This window comes from Bacillus rossius, chromosome 1 (genome assembly GCF_032445375.1).
Source record: "Bacillus rossius redtenbacheri isolate Brsri chromosome 1, Brsri_v3, whole genome shotgun sequence".
NCBI lineage: Eukaryota > Metazoa > Arthropoda > Insecta > Phasmatodea > Bacillidae > Bacillus > Bacillus rossius.
This window is the reverse complement of record NC_086330.1, coordinates 270,044,536-270,067,577: the sequence shown is the minus strand read 5'-3', so window position 1 is coordinate 270,067,577 and position 23,042 is coordinate 270,044,536. Positions and strand designations below refer to the sequence as shown.

The 23,042-nt window shown below is 37.0% G+C and overlaps 1 protein-coding gene across 1 annotated transcript in view; it reads right to left on the bottom strand.

The window, feature by feature from the left end:
* Positions 1-23,042, bottom strand: part of LOC134527397 (protein hobbit-like) — a 619,824-nt gene that overhangs the window by 334,880 nt on the left and 261,902 nt on the right. Inside the window, exon 15 of the mRNA XM_063360060.1 lies at positions 9,199-9,321. Within this exon, the coding sequence (XP_063216130.1) occupies positions 9,199-9,321 (123 nt within the window). The remainder of the gene's footprint in view (positions 1-9,198; positions 9,322-23,042) is intronic.

The window sequence follows — 23,042 nt, the reverse complement described above, 5'->3', positions numbered from 1 at the left end:
TCGACAAGTTATTACCATTCCTGAACAGGTATGGCCATACAATTGGGTATAATTTAGCAGAAGAATTTAAAACAGAGATTACATATACATCGTTTCAAGATAACAGGGTTATACCGACCGGTATCACCGCGGCAAATGGATGCAGTACCCATGTTGCAGTACCCATGTTGCGTTTGACAATTTCGATCGTTTTGTTGACACAAATTCGGGAAAAGATACTATGCATGATACGGTTGGTATCATATATCAGTTTCCTTGTTCTGAATTTCAAGACATGGAAGATGCAAATTGTTTAACTTCTCTGCTGGATGAAGACCGAGGTGAACAGGGACCACATCGTAAACGAAGACGTTTTAGTGTGATTTCAAGAGAGGTTCAGCAATATTTTCCAAAACCTAAAATAACTATGCAACTTCGTCCTGCAGACTCAATTATTGATAGAATTGATGTATGATAAGGCACTACAGAAATTGCAATAACTAAAAATATTTCTGGATAATGTCTTTATCGCAATTCAATTTCATTCCAATGTGGTTAGGCTATAACTGCATGGTGCCTACGGATCAGAGTGAAATTCAAAAAATCGAATATTTACCTCAAATTAAATCTTCTCCAACCTCATGTGCCATTGTAGATGAAACACTCAATATGGCTAATGAAATAGCTGAAAAATGCCAACAAAATCAAATCATCGCAAAATACGATTTAGCAATCGCAAAAATGGCGATGCAAATCCAAAACAAAGAAAAGCCTAAATTCGACCATATTTTCATAAATCCCGGAGCATTCCACATGCAAATGTCATTTTTCAAAGCTGTTGGAAATTTCGTTGATGTATTAGTTTCAGCAGAAGTATTAGCTGCAGTCTCTGCTAACAGTTGTTTGGATAGCAAGCATTTTAACAGATGTAAACGATTACATCCACTTATGAGTGCCGCATTACAAATATGACATTTAAAAAAAAATCTATCAACAAATGTATCTGGCGAAATTTTGGATGAGTTACTACGAGCGTTTATTGAAGTACCTTACAATTAGACTCAATCTGCTGGGAACGAGCCAACAGAATTACCCGATTTACTGAATCGTATTTTAATCCGGTATAAAGAATTTTGCAAGCAGACTTTGACCGGAAATCATAGTAATTTGCCCAATTCTATTACCAATATTGTGAGTTTATTAACTTGTTTCTGCGTTTTTCAATAAGTATTCGCACAAGTAAGTTTGAGCTGTACATGGATTCTATTTTTGATATGTGTGACTTATTTTTTGCACTAAATAAGCCTAATTATGCAAGTCAACAATAATAACTTAGTAAGACTGCAAGCGGAGAACTCACCTTTAGTTCCTGAATTTCGCCGCAGTGCTTTTGGAAATCGTCGTACTAAAACAAATTTCGCTAGATCACCTGTTGATTTTACTTTGGAGCAGACCATTAATGTTGATGCTAGCAACCAATTATCTGACAATCTTGCTGTCAATTCATTATCAGCGCATCAAAGATGGGCGCTCAGCCACAGTACAAGGACACAAATATTGTCGAGTGTGAAGGATGATGTTAAATTGTCACGAAAAGTTGATACTTCACACGCCTTACAATAAAATTTGATTAAAAAGGACAAAAAAAGTTTTCAAAGTATTATTGACGCCATAAAAAATATGATGAACCCTTTTGAAGACACCATTGATCGAAATATGATATTTAACATTTCAACGGGAAAATCAGCATCTGAAAATGTCACAAATTTTCTGCTAAACACGAAGTCAATTGGTAATGAATAAAAATTAAACTTTACTTCTAAATGTAACTCCGAGTCTGGAAGATTGAAAAACCAATTACTCGAAACTAAATCTTGAACTTCGCTTCTAAATGTGCTATGAAAGTATTAACAAATAAAAACAAAAACAAAACCAAAAAAGTATTGTTGAAGATCGAATGTGACATTTTTGGTCGGTTACTTGGAATAAGTATTAATAAAATATTAATGTTGAAGATTGCTTGACTTTTCCGCTAGCACAGATGCCGCATGCTCTTTTCTCATGTGCTGGCGAAATGTTTAATACTGACAAGTCAACATTAGCTAAAACATTAAAATCTCAGGTCGAAATGGTTGAGCCCACGAATATTAACGTTGAGATCATCGCTGGATTTTATTACTTGCACCTGATCAGTTCTTCAAGGCCTCAAATTTTTGAAAAAATTGCGGAGTCAATGCTCATTAAACTTTGTTCATCAACTGCTGACGAAATTCATTTAAATTTTGACAGTTTTTTGCACGATCAATCAAAGATTGTGAACGTCAAAATCTACGGAATTCGACATTCTGTTCAACATTTCTGGTCCTCAACAAACTAGGCCTATAGATTTTTTGCAGTGTCTCAAAAAATTATCGTTTTGAAGATGCTTAAGTACAGTTTTTAGCTAACTACTGGCAAAACAACCATTTAGGAATAATAATAAAAAAAATTTTGACGGTAGAAGAACACTGCTATTCTTATATAACTCAACAAAATTGCATTATAAAAACAACAGAAAACAATTATGAGTGTTATCACGAAGAGGCGGATACAAGAATAGTTTTCCACGCTTACAAAGCAGCACCAGGTTCAAGAATTTTAATAAAATCTGTTGACCCAGATGCTCTGATAATTTTACGTGGCAATATGCATAAAATTCCTGATTCTGATATTTGGCTTGCTAGTTCAGGGACCAAGAAAAAAAGTAGTAATGACCTCAATTGTATCAATTGCACGGAACTAGCATTGAAATTAAGATTTAATCTGTGCCTAAGTCTACCTGCTTTTCATGCATACACAGGTTCTGATTACAGGACTGCATTATACAACAGAGGAAATGTAAGATTGTTTAAAATATTTTCGAAATACAAGCCACACCAAAAATGTTTTGTTTCATTAACTGACGAAGCTGACATTTTTCTTAGTGAAAAAATGGACATTGTTCAATAATTTACGGTGGCTATGTATGGTATCAAACATTGTACTAAAGTAAACGACGCAAGATATCAAATTTTCCTGAAGAATTTTTCTGCAAAAGAAGATAGTGAGAAGTTCCTTAAAAAGTCTGAAGATTTAACTCAAATACATACCACCATGTTGGAAATCAATGAAGCAAAAAATTTTACCCACAATTTATGTCAATTAAATGTGTTTGACATGCAACTGATGCTAATTGCATAAAATGATGTCCTGAAAATTGTGGTTGGTTTTTCGATGGTCTTTTGAAACCAAAAGGATTTGATGGAGATCAAACAGCCTTAAAAATAGATGATATTTTGCAAATAACAGAGAATGCAAATGAATAGTCTCAAGATCCGGCTGCAGGATTAGTGCGTTCATCGGTTTTTTGCTGAAAACCAAATTTTTATGTATATTTATAATTAGGATAATATATATTTACCAGCTTGCTTATCAAAATTTGGTCACCAGTATTTTTAATTAAATTATTTTAAATTGATTTTTGGGAAAAAATTTTGTTCACTTGTTTTTTTAAAATAAAATAATGTCTACATCACGGCAATTTATATGAAGATTCAAAAAAATCACGGTTGCCGTTACGCACTTGGCCGCACCTCTTAGCAGCCAGGTGTAAATAGGTATGATTTCGATACATTTATACGTTCATAACGTTTATTTATTACTCATAAATCAAATTAAAGCTAATTTTTTTCTATTTATTATCATATATGGTTGCCTAATTAAATCCACCCGCAAATAAGGGTTGCTGGCTGTTAAACATTATAAATATTTAAGGTAGAGTGAAAGAGAGTTAGCGTGTAACATAATTTGTCAGACGAGGATAGCGATTGCCGGCTGTGCGACGCTTTTAAGCCATTGCGCATGCGTCGAATGTTAGTGTTCTCAACCACGGGAGAGTAATTGATTCTTCCTGCAAAGTAAATGTATGTGTAGAAAGACAATTTGTATCAAAAAGACAGTGACATATTTTTTTTGTAAAGATATAACGCATAGTCAACTGAGAAAGTCGGTATTTATTTCTAAAACATTATACTGCTGAATGATTTTATTGTTTGTTTGAAAAAGGTTCAAAAAGGTCCGAATACCTGATAAATTTTACCTGTCTAAGAAATGTAATATATTATAAATTAGTAGATTGTACTACGTTACCGTGTTTTTCCATAAAAATAAACATAAATAATTTATTTTTAATTTAATATTTTTATTTAATCTTATTTTTAAATTAATCAATTCATTTTTTTAAATTAATTTTTTTTTGAAATTTATTAGTGGAGTTTTTTAATTATTAATTTTTTTCAAATTATGCATTAGGTAATTTTTTATGTTATTAATATTAATTAATTTAAAAAAAACATTACATTTTTTAATCATTAATTAAATTTGTTAAATATTTAATTTTTTTGAAAAATGCAGTAATTTATTTTTATAATAATAAGAGATTAAAAAACAATCAATTTTAACAAAAAAATACTCCAAGTTAGCACTGTGTCATTTATTTTGTAACTATAACCTATTATTCTTATTATTATTTTTATATATTATTCTTAAGTTCAAATGAAATTTTATTTACGGTTTGTGTTTTGCAAAACTCTTTAAATTCTTCTTTATCTTTTTGCTTTAGAACTGTAATTTTTTTTAGACACTCTGTATGATATCCAAAATCATTAGTAGATTCAATTGTAAATAAAGTGTCATGATATTTATATTTTTATTACGACGAAACAATAACATAAGCGAGCAGTTTTTGAATGATGCATTATTAAAGTCGAGTACTTTGATTTTTTCGTTACACAGAAAACACGACTTCATGTTTATCAATTTTATTTTACGTTAATTAATTTAATAATTTTTAGATGGACCAATGTAAATATAAAACGTTGTACATTACGAACTCCAAAACAGCATGGTTTTTATGTAAGAATAAAAATGCTACAGCTGTTAAGTTGAGAACACTAACATTCGACGCATGCGCAATGGCTTAAAAGCGTCGCACAGCCAGCAATCGCTATCCTCGTCTGACAAATTATGTTACGCGCTAACTCTCTTTCACTCTACCTTAAATATTTATAATGTTTAACAGCCAGCAACCCTTATTTGCGGGTGGATTTAATTAGGCAACCATATATGATAATAAATAGAAAAAAAATAGCTTTAATTTGATATATGAGTAATAAATAAACGTTATGAACGTATAAACGTTATGAACGTATAAATGTATCGAAATCATACCTATTTACACCTGGCTGCTAAGAGGTGCGGCCAAGTGCGTAACGGCAACCGTGATTTTTTTGAATCTTCATATAAATTGCCGTGATGTAGACATTATTTTATTTTAAAAAAACAAGTGAACAAAATTTTTTCCCAAAAATCAATTTAAAATAATTTAATTAAAAATACTGGCGACCAAATTTTGATAAGCAAGCTGGTAAATATATATTCTCCTAATTATAAATATACATAAAAATTTGGTTTTCAACAAAAAAACCGATGAACGCACTAATCCTGCAGACGGATCTCGGACTAGAAGAAGCTTCTTCCGACTTAGAAGATGGCGATTTAACTTCCAGCGATTCCGATCCGGAATAATTTACAATGACGACTTAGGCATTTAATCACTTTTTATGTAAATATTGTTTGATAATAAAGATTTGTAATTTTCATACTATACATGTGTTTGTAAATTTATTTTTGACAAATGTTTTTATTTTTTTTTATTTTGAGGACTTTTTTTACTACGCTCCAAAATGATTCTCTATAGCAGGCGTACTCAACCAGGTGCTCAAGAAAACCCGAGTGCTCGCGGAAGGAATAATGGTGCTCGAATAGTTATGGTCAAAAAGTGCTCGCGAACACCCTTATTCCACATTTAAAAAAATATATACATATACTGATTTTCTTGTATTGTTGATATGCTCTCGCTCGCAACACATGTGGTACAAAACTTTGCCGAGAGGTTTCAGATCAGCATGGGTGTGTCCCACTCGCTTGAAATATTTCGGGCTTCACACAATAGATAGCAAGGCGCGTACCATTGTGATTGCCGTGACAATACATATATTTTTCTGCGCACCGAGCACAGTAACATGAAGTGTGAGATTATGGTTTGTTATAATGGATAAATTTGTTGTTAGGAAACGTACTGGGAATGAAGAAGAGACATTGACATCATCGGTAGTGGTTTCAAATAAGGGCAGCGAATGGAAGAAACAAAAAACGTACTCATTTCAGAAAACCTGGGAGACTGATTATCTTGTAGTGCAGAACGATGATAATACTAGTGTAATCTGCCTACTCTGTTCGGCTTCTTTATCTGGATTTCGAAAAGCAAACTGTCAAAGACATCACGAAACTCATCACAGTGTGTTCATGAAGGAATATCAAGTAAATTCAGACGCACAATTGCATAAGGTGAGTGACTTAAAGATAAAGTTTCAATGTCAGCAAAAACGGTTTTCATCCAACAGTAATATTAATAAGCTTTCTACAGAAGTATCCATAGACGTGTCTAACAAACTAGTTCGGCAAGGAATGTCATTTTCAGTTGGAGAGGTGGTCAAAGACTGTATTGTTTCAGCAGTGACAACTCTTGTTGAAAGAATACCTGAAAAATACCGAAGTATTATGATAAATGCGGCAAAATATGTTCCTTTAAGTAACGATACAGTTGCCAGATGTGTTAATGTTATTTCAGCTCAAATCAAGGAAAATACTCTGCAAAAAATGTCTGAGTGTGTTTATTTTTCGCTAGTGGTGGACGAGTCCACCGATTTTGCTTTGGTAGCTCAACTAATGTGCTTCGTGCGTTGCATTGATAGTCATGGGACAGTTGATAGTTTATTTTTGACAGTTCTACCCCTATCAGGTTGAACTACGGGTCAAGACATTTACACAGCTATTACAAACTTCTTCGTGTATAATGAAATTGATGTGTCAAAGCTTGTATGTGTGGTTACGGATGGCGCACCTTCAATGGTAGGCAAAAACAAGGGATTTGTTACACTTTTGAAGAAAGATGAACGCTTTCCTTCTTTCATCCATTACACTGCTTGATTCCTGTTTAAAGCTTAGCTAGTCATTTTCAGTCAGTTCCAGAAATACCAGAGCATTTCAAAGTAATTGTGAAAGTGATTAATTTCCTTGCTGCAAAACCTCTGAACAAACGCCTGCTGAAAGTATTCCTACAAGATTTGTCTGCTCCACATTCCAAATTAATTCTTCACACAGATGTTAGCTGGCTAAGCCGTGGAAAAACTATTTCACGTGTTTGGGAACTTTTTGAAGAAATTAAGGCGTTTATTTCTTCCAGTGGTTACGCCCCCCAGTTCCCTCAGCTGTACGAAGATGATTTCAAGGTCACCCTGGCTTTTATTGTTGATTTTTTCGAATATCTTAATGAGGTAAATATCCGCCTTCAAGGATGACAAAATACTGTTATTTATTTATTTTATTTATTTATTTAATATTGTAACATGCCCACCAACAGCCGAGGGCTTTAGCGGTGGGCACGACAAATAATAATTGCCTTTAAAACAAAAATTGAAAGATACTTATTGCTGGCTGAAAAAAACCAACTCTTGCACTTGCCGGAAATGGAACGCCCCTTGCAGAGTTTGGGCAGCACAGACTGGATACCATACTGCGAGCATGTAAAAAAACTTGAAAACGAGTACTATGACTGGGATGCACATTTCGACATAGAAATTGATCCATTTATTATTAACCTAGGAGGTGTGGACAGTAACAGCGGCAGTGATAGTAGTGATGACGACTGTAATACGGGTTATTGAAAAGACAAAATAGAGGCATTGCTCCATTGCCAGAGAGCACCGAATAGGGCCGGTGAGTAGTCAATGTTTTTAGTTACAATATAGACTCGATGGTTGCCTCCCCACCTTGTTCCCTCCCTCCTTTATTGCATCCCCCCACCACTGTAAATCTGTGACGTGTCCCAAGCTTCTAGATATCCTGTGCCTACTGTAGAAGTCTTACTCGAACTAAAGAATTTTAACTCTACTATTCAATGAAGAAATTTAAGAGTAATTATTTCATCGACTGCAGATGCCAATGTGAAAACACGAGTATATTCTCAATAACAGTAGATAGCATATTAAAAAGGTGTTACTTATAGTTTGTCGTGCTTATAATCCTGAAGTTATTTGAAGTAGGAATTAAAAGGCCTCCGCACAGAAGTATCAGTTCGGCTGACAAAGTGTTATTTTTTGTGTTCTTCCACCTCAAGTTACAAAGTGCAAAAGACAATTTAAACAGTTTATATGTACTAAAAAGAACTTGCTTTATATTTCATATTTCTTTTATCATACATCTTCACTTTGCTTTACATTCCGTAACCTGATAAGTGTATTTGCCGAATTCAGTTAATATTTATTCAATTGAATTTCACAGTGTAAAAAAAAAATTAAGATTTTGCACCTTCCTAAAATATGTTGTAGGGTTAACAAAGCCATTCTAAAAGGTCATATACATAATAAAGTCAATTTTGCAGGGCAAGTAATACTTTGGTCTGAGACAAATCAATCATTCATAAAAACTGTTGTAATCAAATATCACTTTCAGAACATGACTTATGAAAGGGAGGGCCTTGATTTGTACTCTGAAAAAATTTTTTGTCTAGTAACACAAACCATATCTTTCCAGTAATTCAATGTCAAACTTAGTACCAAGTCTTGGTTTCAATTTGCCCTGACTAACCTTATATCAACCTTTTTTGTTTCTTAATATTTTTCATTGAAATACGAAATTTATAATTTCTATCTCCCTTTCAATTCAGCCCAGAGTTGTCGCCGGCACTAAAATTACAATATTTTTGGAATAAATCTCCTAGTTAGAAATTTTAACCATAGTACAACCATAACTAGATATCTTTAATGTCAGTTAGTACCTTAACTTAGGTCCAACAATAATGATAAGCACCTGAACAAAGAAAACAGAAAACTGAGCTTCTCAGCACACTGTGTAGAGCTAGGCTTAAGTAGCATAAAGTGTCATGTTCAAAACTACATCACTGATAATAATAATTTTGCTATTTAATTTTTTAAATATCACTAGTAGCAATTCCATCAAAAGCACCAAGTTTACATAACTATGGGTTACTATAACTATGGTTGTTACAACTACTATAGTGCTTAACAACGAAGAAGCAAAAATAACTGCAAGAAAATGTGCATATATTTTTTCACAAACCTGACGATAGTTTAATAGTATGGCTTGGAGAAACGCCAATGGTGAAGTGAACTATTCCTGTTGCCTGTACTTGAAATTTGGACAGCCAAGCCATAGAAGATTCTTTCAGCAAATCACCGTCTACTGTGGGAAAAAAAAAAGTAATAATTTGCTTAACTTATATGCCACACTTTAAATGGCTCTATTGTGATTCTAAGCTACATTTAGGAAGTGAACACGTGTGTAAAAAAACCCCTTATAAAAGCTTCGCAGAATGCTAGATGAATGGGTTTACTAGTGAGCTTTCTCACATTTACACCGGCTTCATGCCAATATACATTAAACAGTACTGCTTCCATTCAATTATCGGGAACAATGTCCAGTCAACAAGTTCGGTAGAATATGGCATACATCATTCAAAGCTCAGATAAATTAATCATTTGCACAAATAGAATAAGCTGATGTGACACAACCAGCTACCTTATTCGTATTACACAAGTGCTTGGATGGATGGATGGATGGATGGATGGATAAACTGTTAAATCAAGCCTTAATATATCTTTGACATGCAAGACATTACAGACAAAAACAGGTGGTAAGATAAGAATAGAGCACTCATGAAATGACTGACGGGAGAAAAGAGGAGTATTGGGAAAACACCAGCACATTTCAACGTCCACAGGGTTCCTCAATTAAGAGAGTAAAAAAATCTGTGTTTGACTCACGGGAAATTGAACCATGATAACCTTTGAGGGGGGGTGTGGTCTAGCCACTCAACCACTATGGCCCCATTAAGTGCTTAAAGACCAATAGAGAGGTCTCAAAGTCCTGCATGCAGGAACCAACCCCATATCAACTTGTATTACTGACAGTCAGGCCAAAGACAAATATAGAGGCTGGGGCACAGTAAAGAGTGATACTGAAAAGCATTGTAATCGTTCTGTGCTAATTACAGACTCGGAAATGCTTCCGCCCATGTTCCACTTCATGTGACAATGGAGCCCACTTCTTTGCACAAATACAGTCAAAACCTTTTACCTAAATTATAATTCTTTCAAATAAGCATGTTGTGCTGGTGCAGTCAGCCTGTGTAAGTACAACAAAGATTGAGAACACTGACGAGACTTTTGTCAACTGCAATAAAGAAGCCTAGGATACCAAAAACTATTTAACATGCAAGAGTTGCAACTTGAAGAGTGACATCCAGAATGACTTTCTGTTTACTCTGTCCAAATGACTGAATGGAATAAAAATAAATATCTGAGTCACCTTTGTGGTACTGATTTTGGATGAGACAACCAAAATAGCAGTCAAATCACAATTATCATCAGTACTATGCTATGTTACACAAAATAGGGATGTTGAGATATTTTAAAGTTATGGACACCAGTGATGATAAAACAGCTAATGGACTTTACCAAAATGCCACCAAAATTTTTTAAGACTTTAAATGGTTAGCAGCCCAGACTTAAGATGGAGCTGTCGTGATGTCTGGAGAGCATGGTTCACTGCAGACAAAAATTAGAGCAGTCTTGTAATCAAATTATTTTTGTTCACTTTTATGCCCACAAGTTAAATTGTGCTTTTTCACGATCTGTAAGTTACATCAAACTGAAGCAGTGCGGGCACTGCTCAGCATTCCTTCTCCTCCTTTCCCCTTCCCTCCTTGCCCCTTCCTCACCAACCACCCCTTCCTACCCCCCGCTCTTCCTCCCTTCACCGCCGCGCCACCAGCGCCCTCTGACGTGTATTGTTCCTGGCCTATATAAGCCCGGCACCCAGGCTTATTTTCCGCAGTCTCTCGGTCGTCTGACTCGAAGGCTGTCACTTGGGTTGGCGTCGCGTTGTGGTATGTACTCTGCTGTGAAACTTAGCTTCTGTAATTAGTATGTTCTCTTATTCTTGCTTGCGCGTTGTGGCTGCGCTTTCACCTTTGCATTTTTGCCATGATTTGTAATGTCTGTAAGCCATCTTGGACCCTTCAGGTCATTGCTTGATTTAGTTCATTGCCTTAGTTTCTTTTGCTCACGCCAAGTACTACCTGTAGCTTGTGTAATATTGTTTTTCTGCGGTTGTATATGGGCACGCCACAATGGCTTTGGACACTTCTTGTCAAGCCGCGTCGTAATGGTAATTGTAATTTCTTTCTTGCTGTGGCTTTCAGCCTAGCGGCCCATATCATTCATGCTACGTCAAGCGCGTCGCCAGTAGGCCCACTTAATCTCAACATTAATTTATCCTGTATGAATGATTCCCGCGGGAATGCACGAAGAATGCATAGTTATTGCTAGTAAACGACTTATATATATACGCATGTTTTGTCTCTATATTTTTATAAATAAATTGCTTTGTTATTTTGCATACCAATGACTTTATTTCTTGCAGCACCAGCATACCATTGCCGTCGGTCTTACTGCAAAGACCCCTTGTTGTTTTTCTTAGTTTTCAGTTGTGACCCCCCTGTCGTGGCTAAAATTTCTGCGCTACTCTGCTTCAGCAGTGGTTTTGCTGTGTTTTGCTTGTTTTCTTTCATGACCATGAGCGGCTCGGGAGTCAGTTGGATCTACCGGCTTCACCGCGACGAGCTGATACGGTATCTCGAGGAGAACCAGCTGCCTGCCTCAGCGAGCGACACCGTGGCTGACATGCGCGTCCGGCAGTTCAGTTCATACGCGAGGTCAGTAACGTCTCGTCTGGTGTTCCGTCGGCGCAGGCCACACTGGAAGTAAGTCCGGCTCCCGATAATTTCTTTTCTCAAAAATTGTTTTTCTCTGTTCTGAAATACCTTCCTGTGTTGAGTGGTAGTGAGCCTAGGCCTATTCTAGATTCTTTTCTACAGGCTGAGCGCCTCGCTAAATTGAATTTGGTGTCAGCTGGCGCCTTTAGGAAAGCTCTGCTTAGTAAGTACTGGCGTGTATGTGTCTAGACTAACAGAGGCTATCGTACAGAAGGTAGATTTTCATACTTTTAAGACGTCGGTACTTTGTGCAATGTGTCCGCCGCGCGTCATGGACGTGTGTAAGCGCGATTTGATTTTCAGGTTTCAGCGTCCTAATGAGTCAGTCACTCATTACATTGATGAGGTTGTTTCCTAGGCCGATGTTTTGGAAATTGACATGGCTGAGTCCGAATTAGTACAGCTTATTTTAGGCAACTTTGCGCCCCATGCGCTCACCCACTGTGGTATGTTAGCTCCACCTACCACCTTTGATGCTTTGCGTGCTTCGGGTAGTGAGGTAGAGGAGCTGTTATTAGCGGTGTCTAAATACGAGGCTGAGTTCTCGCCTCCCCCTAGGTCTACGTATGTGTTCGTGACAGGGAATTTCACAGCTTACAGGTTACTTCAGACTTTCGTGGCAGTGACGCACACGATGCTGACGCTCGTGTTTTACACACGCATGAAGATAATAGTCGTCAGCATTCCCCCTTTTTGCCTCGCCTTCATGACAGCTCACGTGCGCGGCGTTTGCCACCACGTAGATTTGACAGCGGGTCCCCGTGGCCGCCCGTCTGCCCCGCCTCTTAGGACTACGCAGCAACGTGGGCGTTTTACTGGCGGCACTGTTGCCACTCCGGCGTAGAAAGTACAGGGTGCTCCAACATTCACTTGCGCTTGCTGCGCAAATTGTTGCGTGTTGGACATATGAATGAGGACTGTGATCAGACACGCGTTGATGTTAACGCACGTAGATGTTTTTCTTGTAGGGAATTGGGTCATTACCGGAGTAATTGTCCAGGAAACGGCCATTGACAGGACAGAAAAGAGGTCGTTTCTGTTCTTTTATAGGAAAGCCTCTAACTCTGTTTCTCTGAATTTCTTGCCCGTGTGTATTCACGAGCGTTTCTTTTCGGCTCTTGTTGATACCGGTGCTACATGATCGGCTATTAGTGAGACATTTCTCCAGACCTTAATTGAAACATTTCCTAAATTTTCTTTTCGTGTATTTTCTGAAAACCAGATTAATATTTGTGTGGCGAATGGCGAGTGCCATCGCGCAAATACATTCGTGGTTATTCACTTTAAGATTAAACATTTTTCCTGGAATTGGAAGTTTCTTGTTGTTCCTGGTCTTTAACCTAATTTTATTTTGGGTTTAGATTTTTTGAGAAAGACTCGCTGCGTCCTGGATGTGGGCCAGCGTGAGCTCCGGTTTGACTTTGCCCCTTATGTGAAAGTTTCTTTACGATCGCAGCCTAGTAATTCTGTTATTTTTGAGTGTCGCGATGCTGATAGCATTGCTCAAGGGCAGGCTATTGCCGACCTAGTTCACGCCTTTTCCGATGTTATCACCTCTAAATTAGGATGTTGTGATATTTTGCCCTATAAATTCTATTTAAAGGAAGAAGTTCCTGTCCACGCTAAATATCTCAAGGTTTCTCCCCCTAAACTTCAGGCCATGCGTGACATCGTGGATAAGCTCTTAGCCGCTGGTGTAATTTCACCTTCTACATCTGATTTTTGCACTCTTACTTTTTAGTGCGTAAAAAAGACGGTGCGAGCTGGCGTATGGTGCATAATTACATTCCTTTGAACCATAAAATTGCTAAAGATGATGTTTATCCGCTCCCTAATGTCGAGTCTGCCCTTCAGCATCAAGTAAGGCTAGATATTTTTCGGTTATTGACTTGAATCAAAGTTTTCACCAGTGCCTGCTAGAAGGGAGTTCAGCACTTCTTGGGTATGTTAGGTTATTTTTCCAGATTCAGTAATAATTTTGCTTACTTATCTGCTCCCTTAAATATCTTACGTAAGAAGGATTCAGTTTTTGAGTGGGGCCCCGAACAAGAGAAATATTTTCAGGCGCTGAAGTCTTGTATGGCTTCACCCCCAGTGCTCATTCTACCCGATTTTAGTAAACGGTTTTCCGTCCAGGTTGATGCCTCGCACAATGCGCTTGGAGCCGTCCTAGGACACCTTGAGGAAGGCCAGATTAGGCCCATTGCCTATGCTAGTCGCTCGCTATCGGAGTCTGAGCAGCGATTAGGTGTCTATGAGAAGGAGGCCTTGGCTTGCCTGTTCGACCTAGAAAAATTCGAAAGTTATCTTGATGCTCGGGAGTTTGATTTATTTACTGATAACCGAGCCCTTAGTTGGCTCTTTAATCATCCTCATCAGCTGGGTAAGCTGGGTCGTTGGATATTGAGGTGATCACGATTTCAGTTTGTCATCCATCACATTCCAGGCAAAGATAATGTTATAGCTGACTCTCTCTTTCACATGTTTTGCACCAATGAATTCGAGCCCTTGGAACCCCGCTCATCTGATGCTACTAAATTTATCACTGCTTTTAAATTTTTTCCTGAATCCTATTTTAACATCAAGGAATATCAGAATCAGGACGCCCTCTGCCAGCAGGTACTTAGAGATATCTTCATGATAAGAAGGCTGTTCCCTATGTTGAGGAGAGTGGCATGTTGTATTTTACAGGAACTTCTGGCAGAGCCCAAAAGGCTGTTGTTCCAGCTGTCTTGAGGCCTATGGTGTTAACCTATTTTCATGCGTCTCTCCTAGGTGGTCATCTAGGAATAGATAAAACTTTTCGCAGAATTTCAGTGCACCTGTTTTGGCCCGAGCTTCATGCTGATGTTCGGAGCTTCGTTCGATCTTGTCTCGACTGCCAGATTTCTTAGCCGCCGCATAATTCTAAGGTGGGTTTGTATGCTGCTGATCCTCCTGTAGCGCCCTGGCATGTCTTACATATAGATATTTTTGGTCCTCTGACCAGTTTCTTGCTGTTGCTTTCAGCTTAGCGGCCCATATTATTCATGCTACGTCAAACGCGTCGCCATTAGGCCCACTTAATCTCAACATTATTTTAACCTGTATGAATGATTCCCCCGGGAATGAACGAAGAATGCATAGTTATTGCTAGTAAACGACTTGTATATATGAAAAGTATTTTTCATCTCTAACAGCATTTGTTAGTTTCTTGGCAAATCAACAAAGAGGATGAAGGCTCTAGATGCAGAGGTGAAAAAAAGGTTTCTTGCACTTTCTCTAACTCGCTGTAACTACAGTAGTAAGCTTGTATAAATTGTGTATGACCACACGGAAAATATAGGAGAGCTTCTAAGAGCTATGATAGAAAATGCTGACAAGTGCGATTGCGAAAAATTATAATATGCCTGTGGTCTTTCATCACATTTGAAAGATTTTGATTTTGATTTCTTACAGGTCATATTTTCATACATTTCCTCGCATTCATAATCCACTTTCCAAATCTTTCAAGCTAAAATCAGCGACATAAATTTCTGTGATTGAATACTTAAAAAACTCTCTGAATGACTTAAGAAATTATTTAGACAGTGCGTGGGAAAATGTTTGCTCAGGGTGTGAAAATTCTCTTCCAGCAGCAAAACACACTTGTATACATTCTTCCTCAGGTAAAGAGAGGAAGGTTATTTACAAAAGACTATTTTTTTCAAATTGCTGAAGCCATTATATGTGCATGGAATTCACAAGATTTTCAGAAGTACCCAAAGTAAGTTTGTTGGATAGAAAACTTTTTATACACAAGTACAGAAATTCCCAGAAGAAGCTTTTTTATTACTGAAGAGATGACGAAAAAGAAGTGTAAACGAGATTTTCGGATGTCATTTTAAAATTCTATGAACTAGAATGCATGCCAGTAGAGCTGTTAATACTATGCGATATTTTGCATGACAGTGATAGTTTTACTAAACTATTAGTTCAAAACGAGGCATCATGGCACAAAAGTTGCCATTTAAAGTTTGCAACTTCAAAACTGAATAAGCCTATGAGCATGAGCAGAAGCAGAAGAGATGATAGTAAAAGTAGTAATGTTGCATCACCAATTAAGACTCGCAAATACAACAGAGCAAGGACATTGTTTTTTTTTGTGACCTGCCAGAGGATAAAGGAAAAGCTTTTTCAAGATTTGAAACATTTAAAACAAGCAACTGAGTTAAAGAACTTGCAGCTAAACTTGGAGACCAAGCCATACTGTCAAAGCTGGCTGTAAAAGATCTACCAGCAATACAAGCAGAATATCATCCACAGTGCCTAGAAAAATTTTACAACAGGGAAAGAACACTAAATGCAGGAAGGAGTAAGAATACTTCAATTCAACAGTTGGACGGTCTTGCTATTGCCAGTATTTCAGCTTACATTAAAGTTCCATAGCAAGTAATGATGGGATATCACCAGTATTTAAAATGACTGATCTTGCAAAACGGTACACATCAGAGCTGGAAGAACTTGGGACTTCACGAAGTATCTACTCGACTCTATTGGAAGAACGACTGCTAAGAACATGCCCTCAACTTGGGGCAGTCAAAGCAACTGGCAAAGACACTATTCTTGCTTTGAAAGATGATATCAAGTGACTAGTTAAGGATTCAGTTACGAGAGACTTTGATGATGAGGGTTTGAAGCTCAGAAAAGCTGCAGAAATTGTGCGCGAGGATATATTTTCACACCCATCTTCTGCATGGAAACACTTTTCTTTTGAAAATCAAAAACATTCTGTCCCACCTTCTTTGAAAAGCTTAATTCATATGGTATTATTTGGACCAGGACCTCTGTCTACTGATACGGAATTCGAATCGAGTGACCAAGTCATGTTGTCAATCGCTCTACTCATGAGTTTCCATGCTGTTAAAAAGCAAAGTGCACCAGGGACTAGTCATCATACGAGACAAAAAGAAACACCTGTACTAGTTTACATGGCTATGAAGCTTTATGGAGAAACCAGAAAGAAGGATCTTGTAGACACTGATTCAAACTTGGTTTTAGTATATCATATGATAGGCTGAACTCAATAATACCTGAACTTGCCAATCAAGTTAGTGAAAATTACCACGAAGCAAATGTTGTGTGTCCTCCATCTCTCAAGTATGGTTTTTTCACAACCGCATTTGCAGATAGACTACAACCCATCATCAACAACTTCCAAAAGTGCATTTCATGGAACAGCAATTTCGCTCATGCAGCACCCTACCACAGCTGATTAAGGTACTTGTAGAGAACAGTTACTCGGTGTCAATGAAATTGTGGAAAAACGCAATGTAAGGAAACTCCCGAGTGAATACACTGTTGTACCACCGGTTTTCCTTTAAGTCAATACATTTCACTGTGGCCCAAAATCTAAGGGTAGCATTGAAATTCCAGATTCCTCTCCAAATGCCGAAGAAGAGGACTGACTTTAAAGTACTATGAAAATAGACGATGGGTGGCATACCATGCAGCAAAGCGTGCACCAAATGAACGACCAATCACTAAAATAGCACTGATGCCGATTTTCCCAGAGCCATTCACTCCATGACAATGATCTTACATTCATTTAATGTTGTTAAAAGTGGTGTGAATCATTTGAATGCCAGTTATATCTGTAGATCAATCACTTTAAGCTATTGCCAAGCAAACACAATTTCTGAAACCAGAAACACATGGCAAACATATTTTTTTATTATTCTTGGAGGACTTCACATAGAACTTGTTGTGCTCAGAGCAGTCAGCCATTGGCTTGAGGACAGTGGTCGGGTAAATGTTCTTGTACAAGCTGAAATCACGACACAACGTAAAGCAAATGTCATGATAAAAGCAACACATATCACATGTACAAGATATACCCATCAAGTTACTCTTTGTGCTCTGTATTCCTCGAAAAGGAAGGCATATAAAGTTTACAGGGAAACATGCAATGAAGAATGTCAGCTAGTTTTTTGAGATTGGGTTCAAGAAAGGTGCAAGCTCTATCTTCAACACAATTTCTGGAGCTTAGTAATGCATCTGGAGAGCATAATATTACAGTTTGTTCGTGCCATATGTCAAACTGACTTTGACAAGTACATATGAAGCTATGATTAGACTATTGCTCTGGTTCTTTGCTTTAGACCACACACATTATGCTCGATGGCTTTCAGTTAATGTTACAGATATGGTCAACTAGGAACATGATCATCCTGAAATTGCAAAAAAATTTAAATCTGGTGCATTTGTGGCAACAAAATCTAAAAGGAAATTCTCAAACATTGCCTTAGATCATGCCCATGAACAGGTTAATGCTGTATTGAAAGGCGATGGTGGCATAGCTGGCCTAACAGAAAATACTAAATCTTTTAACAAGTGGATTTTGGCTAGTCCTGAGCTGTATGCTATAGTTCAGACATTTGTAACATGTTCGGCTGATCCTGATAATGTCGTAGTCAAGCATCACCAAAACACCAATTCGGCTCAGAGTCGTTTTAAAAAAGACGTAAAATGTTTGGAAGCGGTAATGGATAACCTTGGCAACCCATTTCTGGAAGACAGCTCCGAACTTTATAATTTATTTACAAGGGAGGTTGCAGATAGTACAGTTGCAAATGTTGTCCAGATTATTGGAAAAGAGGGAAAACAGTTATATGAGCGGTTTGTGAAGGAGAAAGACTGGAAGAAACAAATCTGGGAATAATAGAACCCATAAAACTAAACCAGTTTCCTACATTCAGTAAAACTCCACCGAGAAAGTTGGGGATGGCAAATTCGCTGGCCTGAAAAATGACTGCTCCCTTTTTGGCAGACTATACATAGCCTGTCAAACACGATACAGTGATCTTCATTAATTCTTTAAGCGTGAGAATCAGTGCTTTTCACCTTCACTGTCGGTTAGTGGTGAAATATATGTATGTCAATCTAAATCAGATTTAATACAATGCATACTTTCAAGTTCGGAAGAGGCTACATTTTCAAAATTACCTCCAGTGAATGCAACACTTTTGGATGCAGCTGCAATTGTTCACATGCTTCAACCTAGAGGTACATAAACATTCCAAGATTATGTGGATGATGTATACCTTCCATAAAACTTTTCACTGCCAGCCAAAAGGCTTGATATAATTTGGGGTTTGCATACCAAAGATAGCCTCAAGAATTTTGTATATACAAAACGAGGCAGTGGAAGAAGAATACGAGTCATTAGTTCTACCAAAATACCTCATAGTTGGCAAAGTTTTCTTAGAGATAGTGAGAATAAAACAGAGTTTTTTTATATATCTTGGAAAACACATCATTCAAGCATGTAAAACTACTGACAAAGAAGTGTATTCTACACTACACTTAAATGTGATTACTTCTGTACAACGTGAAGATATGGACAGTCTATGCCACTGTACACATGAGGAGGCCGATGTCAGACTCATAGTTCATGCTGCAGCACGAGGTTGTTCCAAAATTATGATACGAACCGTGGACACCGATGTACTTGTACTTGCTGTGTGCTTTGTGAGTCAGATTCAGAACTTGGAAGAACTGTGGGTTTCCATTGGAACCGGAAAACATCAACGGAGTGTAGCAGATCATGAAATCTCATCAGCCTTGGGCCCCGACAGGTCAGCTGCATTACCCATATTCCATGCATTTACTGGCTGTGATACAGTGTCGCAGTTCAACGGCCTGGAAAGCATTTCCTGAGGTTACATTGGCATTTTTGTCCATGGCAAGAAATGAAGTTAGTAAGGCAATTCCTCTAATTCAGAAATTAGTCGTACTAATGTATGACAGAACTAGTCAGTTGGATAGTGTCAATGAATGTAGAAAGAGTGTTTTTACGAAGAAAGGCAGGCAAATGGAAGCGATTCCTCCTACACTGGACGCCCTTTACCTACATGTCAGGTGTGCTGCCTACCAAGGAGGTTGCGTTTGGAGTAACGCAGCAAATCCATGGCCTGAGGTGAGAATAAAATGTATTTCCCTTTATTTAAACTTTCATTTATTTTTTCGGTGTGATGTTTTGAAACTTATTCTAAAACCTAGAATGTGTGTTGGCATAGATCCCAAGTCCTGCAGAATATGGGTGGAGGAAAGATGTTGATGAATGGCAGCCAGTCTAGATGACTCTTCCACAAGCTTCAGAGTCTGTGTCTGCAAGTTAGGGTGTTCATCACACTGAAAGTGTCGAAAAGTACAACTCAAGAGCACTGCTTTGTGCAATTGTGGTGGCGAATGCAGTTCTGACTACAAATGATTTTCATGTGCGTAATTACTTACTTATTTGTAGTAATATGTATGTTTTGGGTGGCAGGAATATGTGTTTTATTGTTATAACGTCGTAAATAAATGTTGAAATTTAAACAATACTTTCGTTTAATAGGTAATGGAAAGAGAACTAATTACAGGAATAGGACAACATAACTGAGAACAAACTTGGCATTATATTTGGCATGTTTTAGAAGACATTTTAGTTCGAAAGAATATAAACATTGTTTTTTTGATGTGAAGTGATTGTTTTTATATTTAATATTGAATTGAAATAAGTTTTTAGTTTGAAAACACTGTTGTTATCTTTTTAACTGTACTGTTATGTGAAACATAAAGCAACTACATATTGTAACTATATGTATTTCTGTTCTTATCAATTAGTTTCCAAAACAAACAAACAACTATATTATTACAATTTTTGTAGCATTAAAATATACAATTAATATACAAATTTATGTTTATGAAGGTCTTCATAATTATAACATCTAGTCAACACGCAAAACACAGAAGTACCCAAGGCATTTCAAATTGTTCTGGATTATCCATTCCAGGATTTGGCGCAATGCACGACTTTTGTAATTTCTGTAGGATAACTTATTTTTTTAAGGCTCGATTACTAAATATTGTAATTAATATTAGTTCCATTAACAATACAAATGATTTGTTCTATGTAGGTATTTAAGTTTTTGGTAAAAACTATTGGCCAATAATGTAGTTGAGTTAGGTTTTCTTACTTCATCAATATATTCTGAACATTAATTATAATTTATCTACCAAACGGTAAGTTCCATTTAAAAAATAATAATAAACATTATTGTACGAAATTTAAATATCTTTCATTTTGTGTATGGCTATATTTGTCGCCGGAACCTGCGTTTTTCCAATAAACGAGAAAAACTTAATTTTGGCACATTATAAGGGGGGTACCGAGAGGCACAGCTTCTAAAAATGTTGAGGAGTGTTTACTTATAAAGTATACGAAGTGGCTTGCTTTTATCAAAAAGTGCAAGGTTCAAACCCTTAACCCCTACACTATTACAACAATAATTACACATAAAGAAATTGGAACACTACAAATGGAACACATTAAATTAAAATAAATCACAGTTCTAATATCAAAATTTAATAATATTGAAACAATTCTAATATCAGTATATTTACCTCCCTTCCAAGATATAGAACACATCTTAATTGAAATTCAAAAAATACAAATAAAACATAAAGATAAACCTTTTATCATTGCAGGAGATTTTAATGCTAAATTTTGGCCGGTATACATATCAGATTCAGATGATGAACCTGAAAACAACCTCCCCAAGGAAATCCCAGATGGCGATGAAGATGAGGATGACGTCAGCTCTACTCCTCCTCCTTCATTGCCAGCAATACTAGAAGAGTTACTGGAAAATGAAGATCTCATCAACATTGACTTCTTATCTGAGAGCACAGCATTGGAAGAAAATATTGGAGAACCGTTGAAACCTATTGATGAAATGGAAATAGAAACTTTACCAACCCAATTTTTGATGCAACAATCCCAGATAGAGAATAATACACAAGCTCCAGTTGTAAGTTTGATTGGCAATGATGACAATATGGTGAGACAACCTTCATCAGGTTATGCTATTACTATAGAAAATCAGACAACAAATTCAAAATCATCTTTGAAAATAGATGAATTGCATAACATCAGTTTACTATCTGAAGTTGTTGGCATTGGTACTGAGACAAACGCCCATTTACAAGCTACTGATATTCAAGAAGAGTTCAGCCGTGATGTATCGATGCCACATGTTTCTTATAGAACACCACTTACTCGTTCAAAGAAACAACATTCTTCTCCCATTTCTGAAGCTGTAAGGAATGTCAAGAAAATTGTGAAGGGAAGGAAAAAAAGCAAACTGAAAACCAAGACCATCACTTGGAAGAAAACATCCTTTCAAGATAGAGTGACACTGCAAGATTGAGAACTTAAAACTCCAAACAAAATAAAAACACCAATGGACTATTTCAAAACATTTTTCCCTGATGAAGTTTTGGACTTGATCGTCTTCAACACAAACCTGTATTCCTGCCAGATACTGCAGAACTCTATAAACATAACAAAAAAAGAGTTTTGCGATTTCATTGCTATAGAAATCATGATGGGTATAGTATACATGCCCAGCTACCTGGATTACTGGTCTAATGAACTTAGGTATGAAAAGATTTCAAGCCTAATGACACTCAAGAGATATCAACAAATACGAAGGTATATGCACTTTGTAAATAATGAGGACATAAATGATGAATGATTCTTCAAGATCAGACCTCTATTGGACATAATCAGGGATTGCTGTTTGAAAATCGAACATGAAAGTCGTTTTTCCATAGATGAGATAATGGTCCCTTACAAAGGTAAGAAAGCTGGTAACAGAAAGCAGTATATGCCTGGAAAACCAAAGAAATGGGGTTATAAAATTATTGTAAGGGCTGGCGTATCTGGACTTATTTATGACTTCATGGTGTATGGCGGAGAAGACACCTTCCGTAATCACACTTTCACTGAAGAAGAATCATCATTTGGACTTGGAGAGAAAGTTGTAATAGCCCTCTGCAAATCAATTCCTGAGCCAGCAACATCTGTAGTCTATTTCGACAATTTCTTCACTTCTCTTTATTTGGTTCATTCTCTATGGAGTGAACTTGGCATTTTCAGCCTTGGAACAATACGGACAAATCGAGCCAAAAGTTGTGAAGAAACGTTGCAGTATGAAATGGCACTGAAAAAAACCAGGCGAGGTAGTTTCTCCCAGGTAGTTTCAGATGAGTACCAGGTTTGTGTTGTAAGATGGTTTGACAACAAACCTGTAACTCTTTGTCAGCTCATACACAGATTCGTACC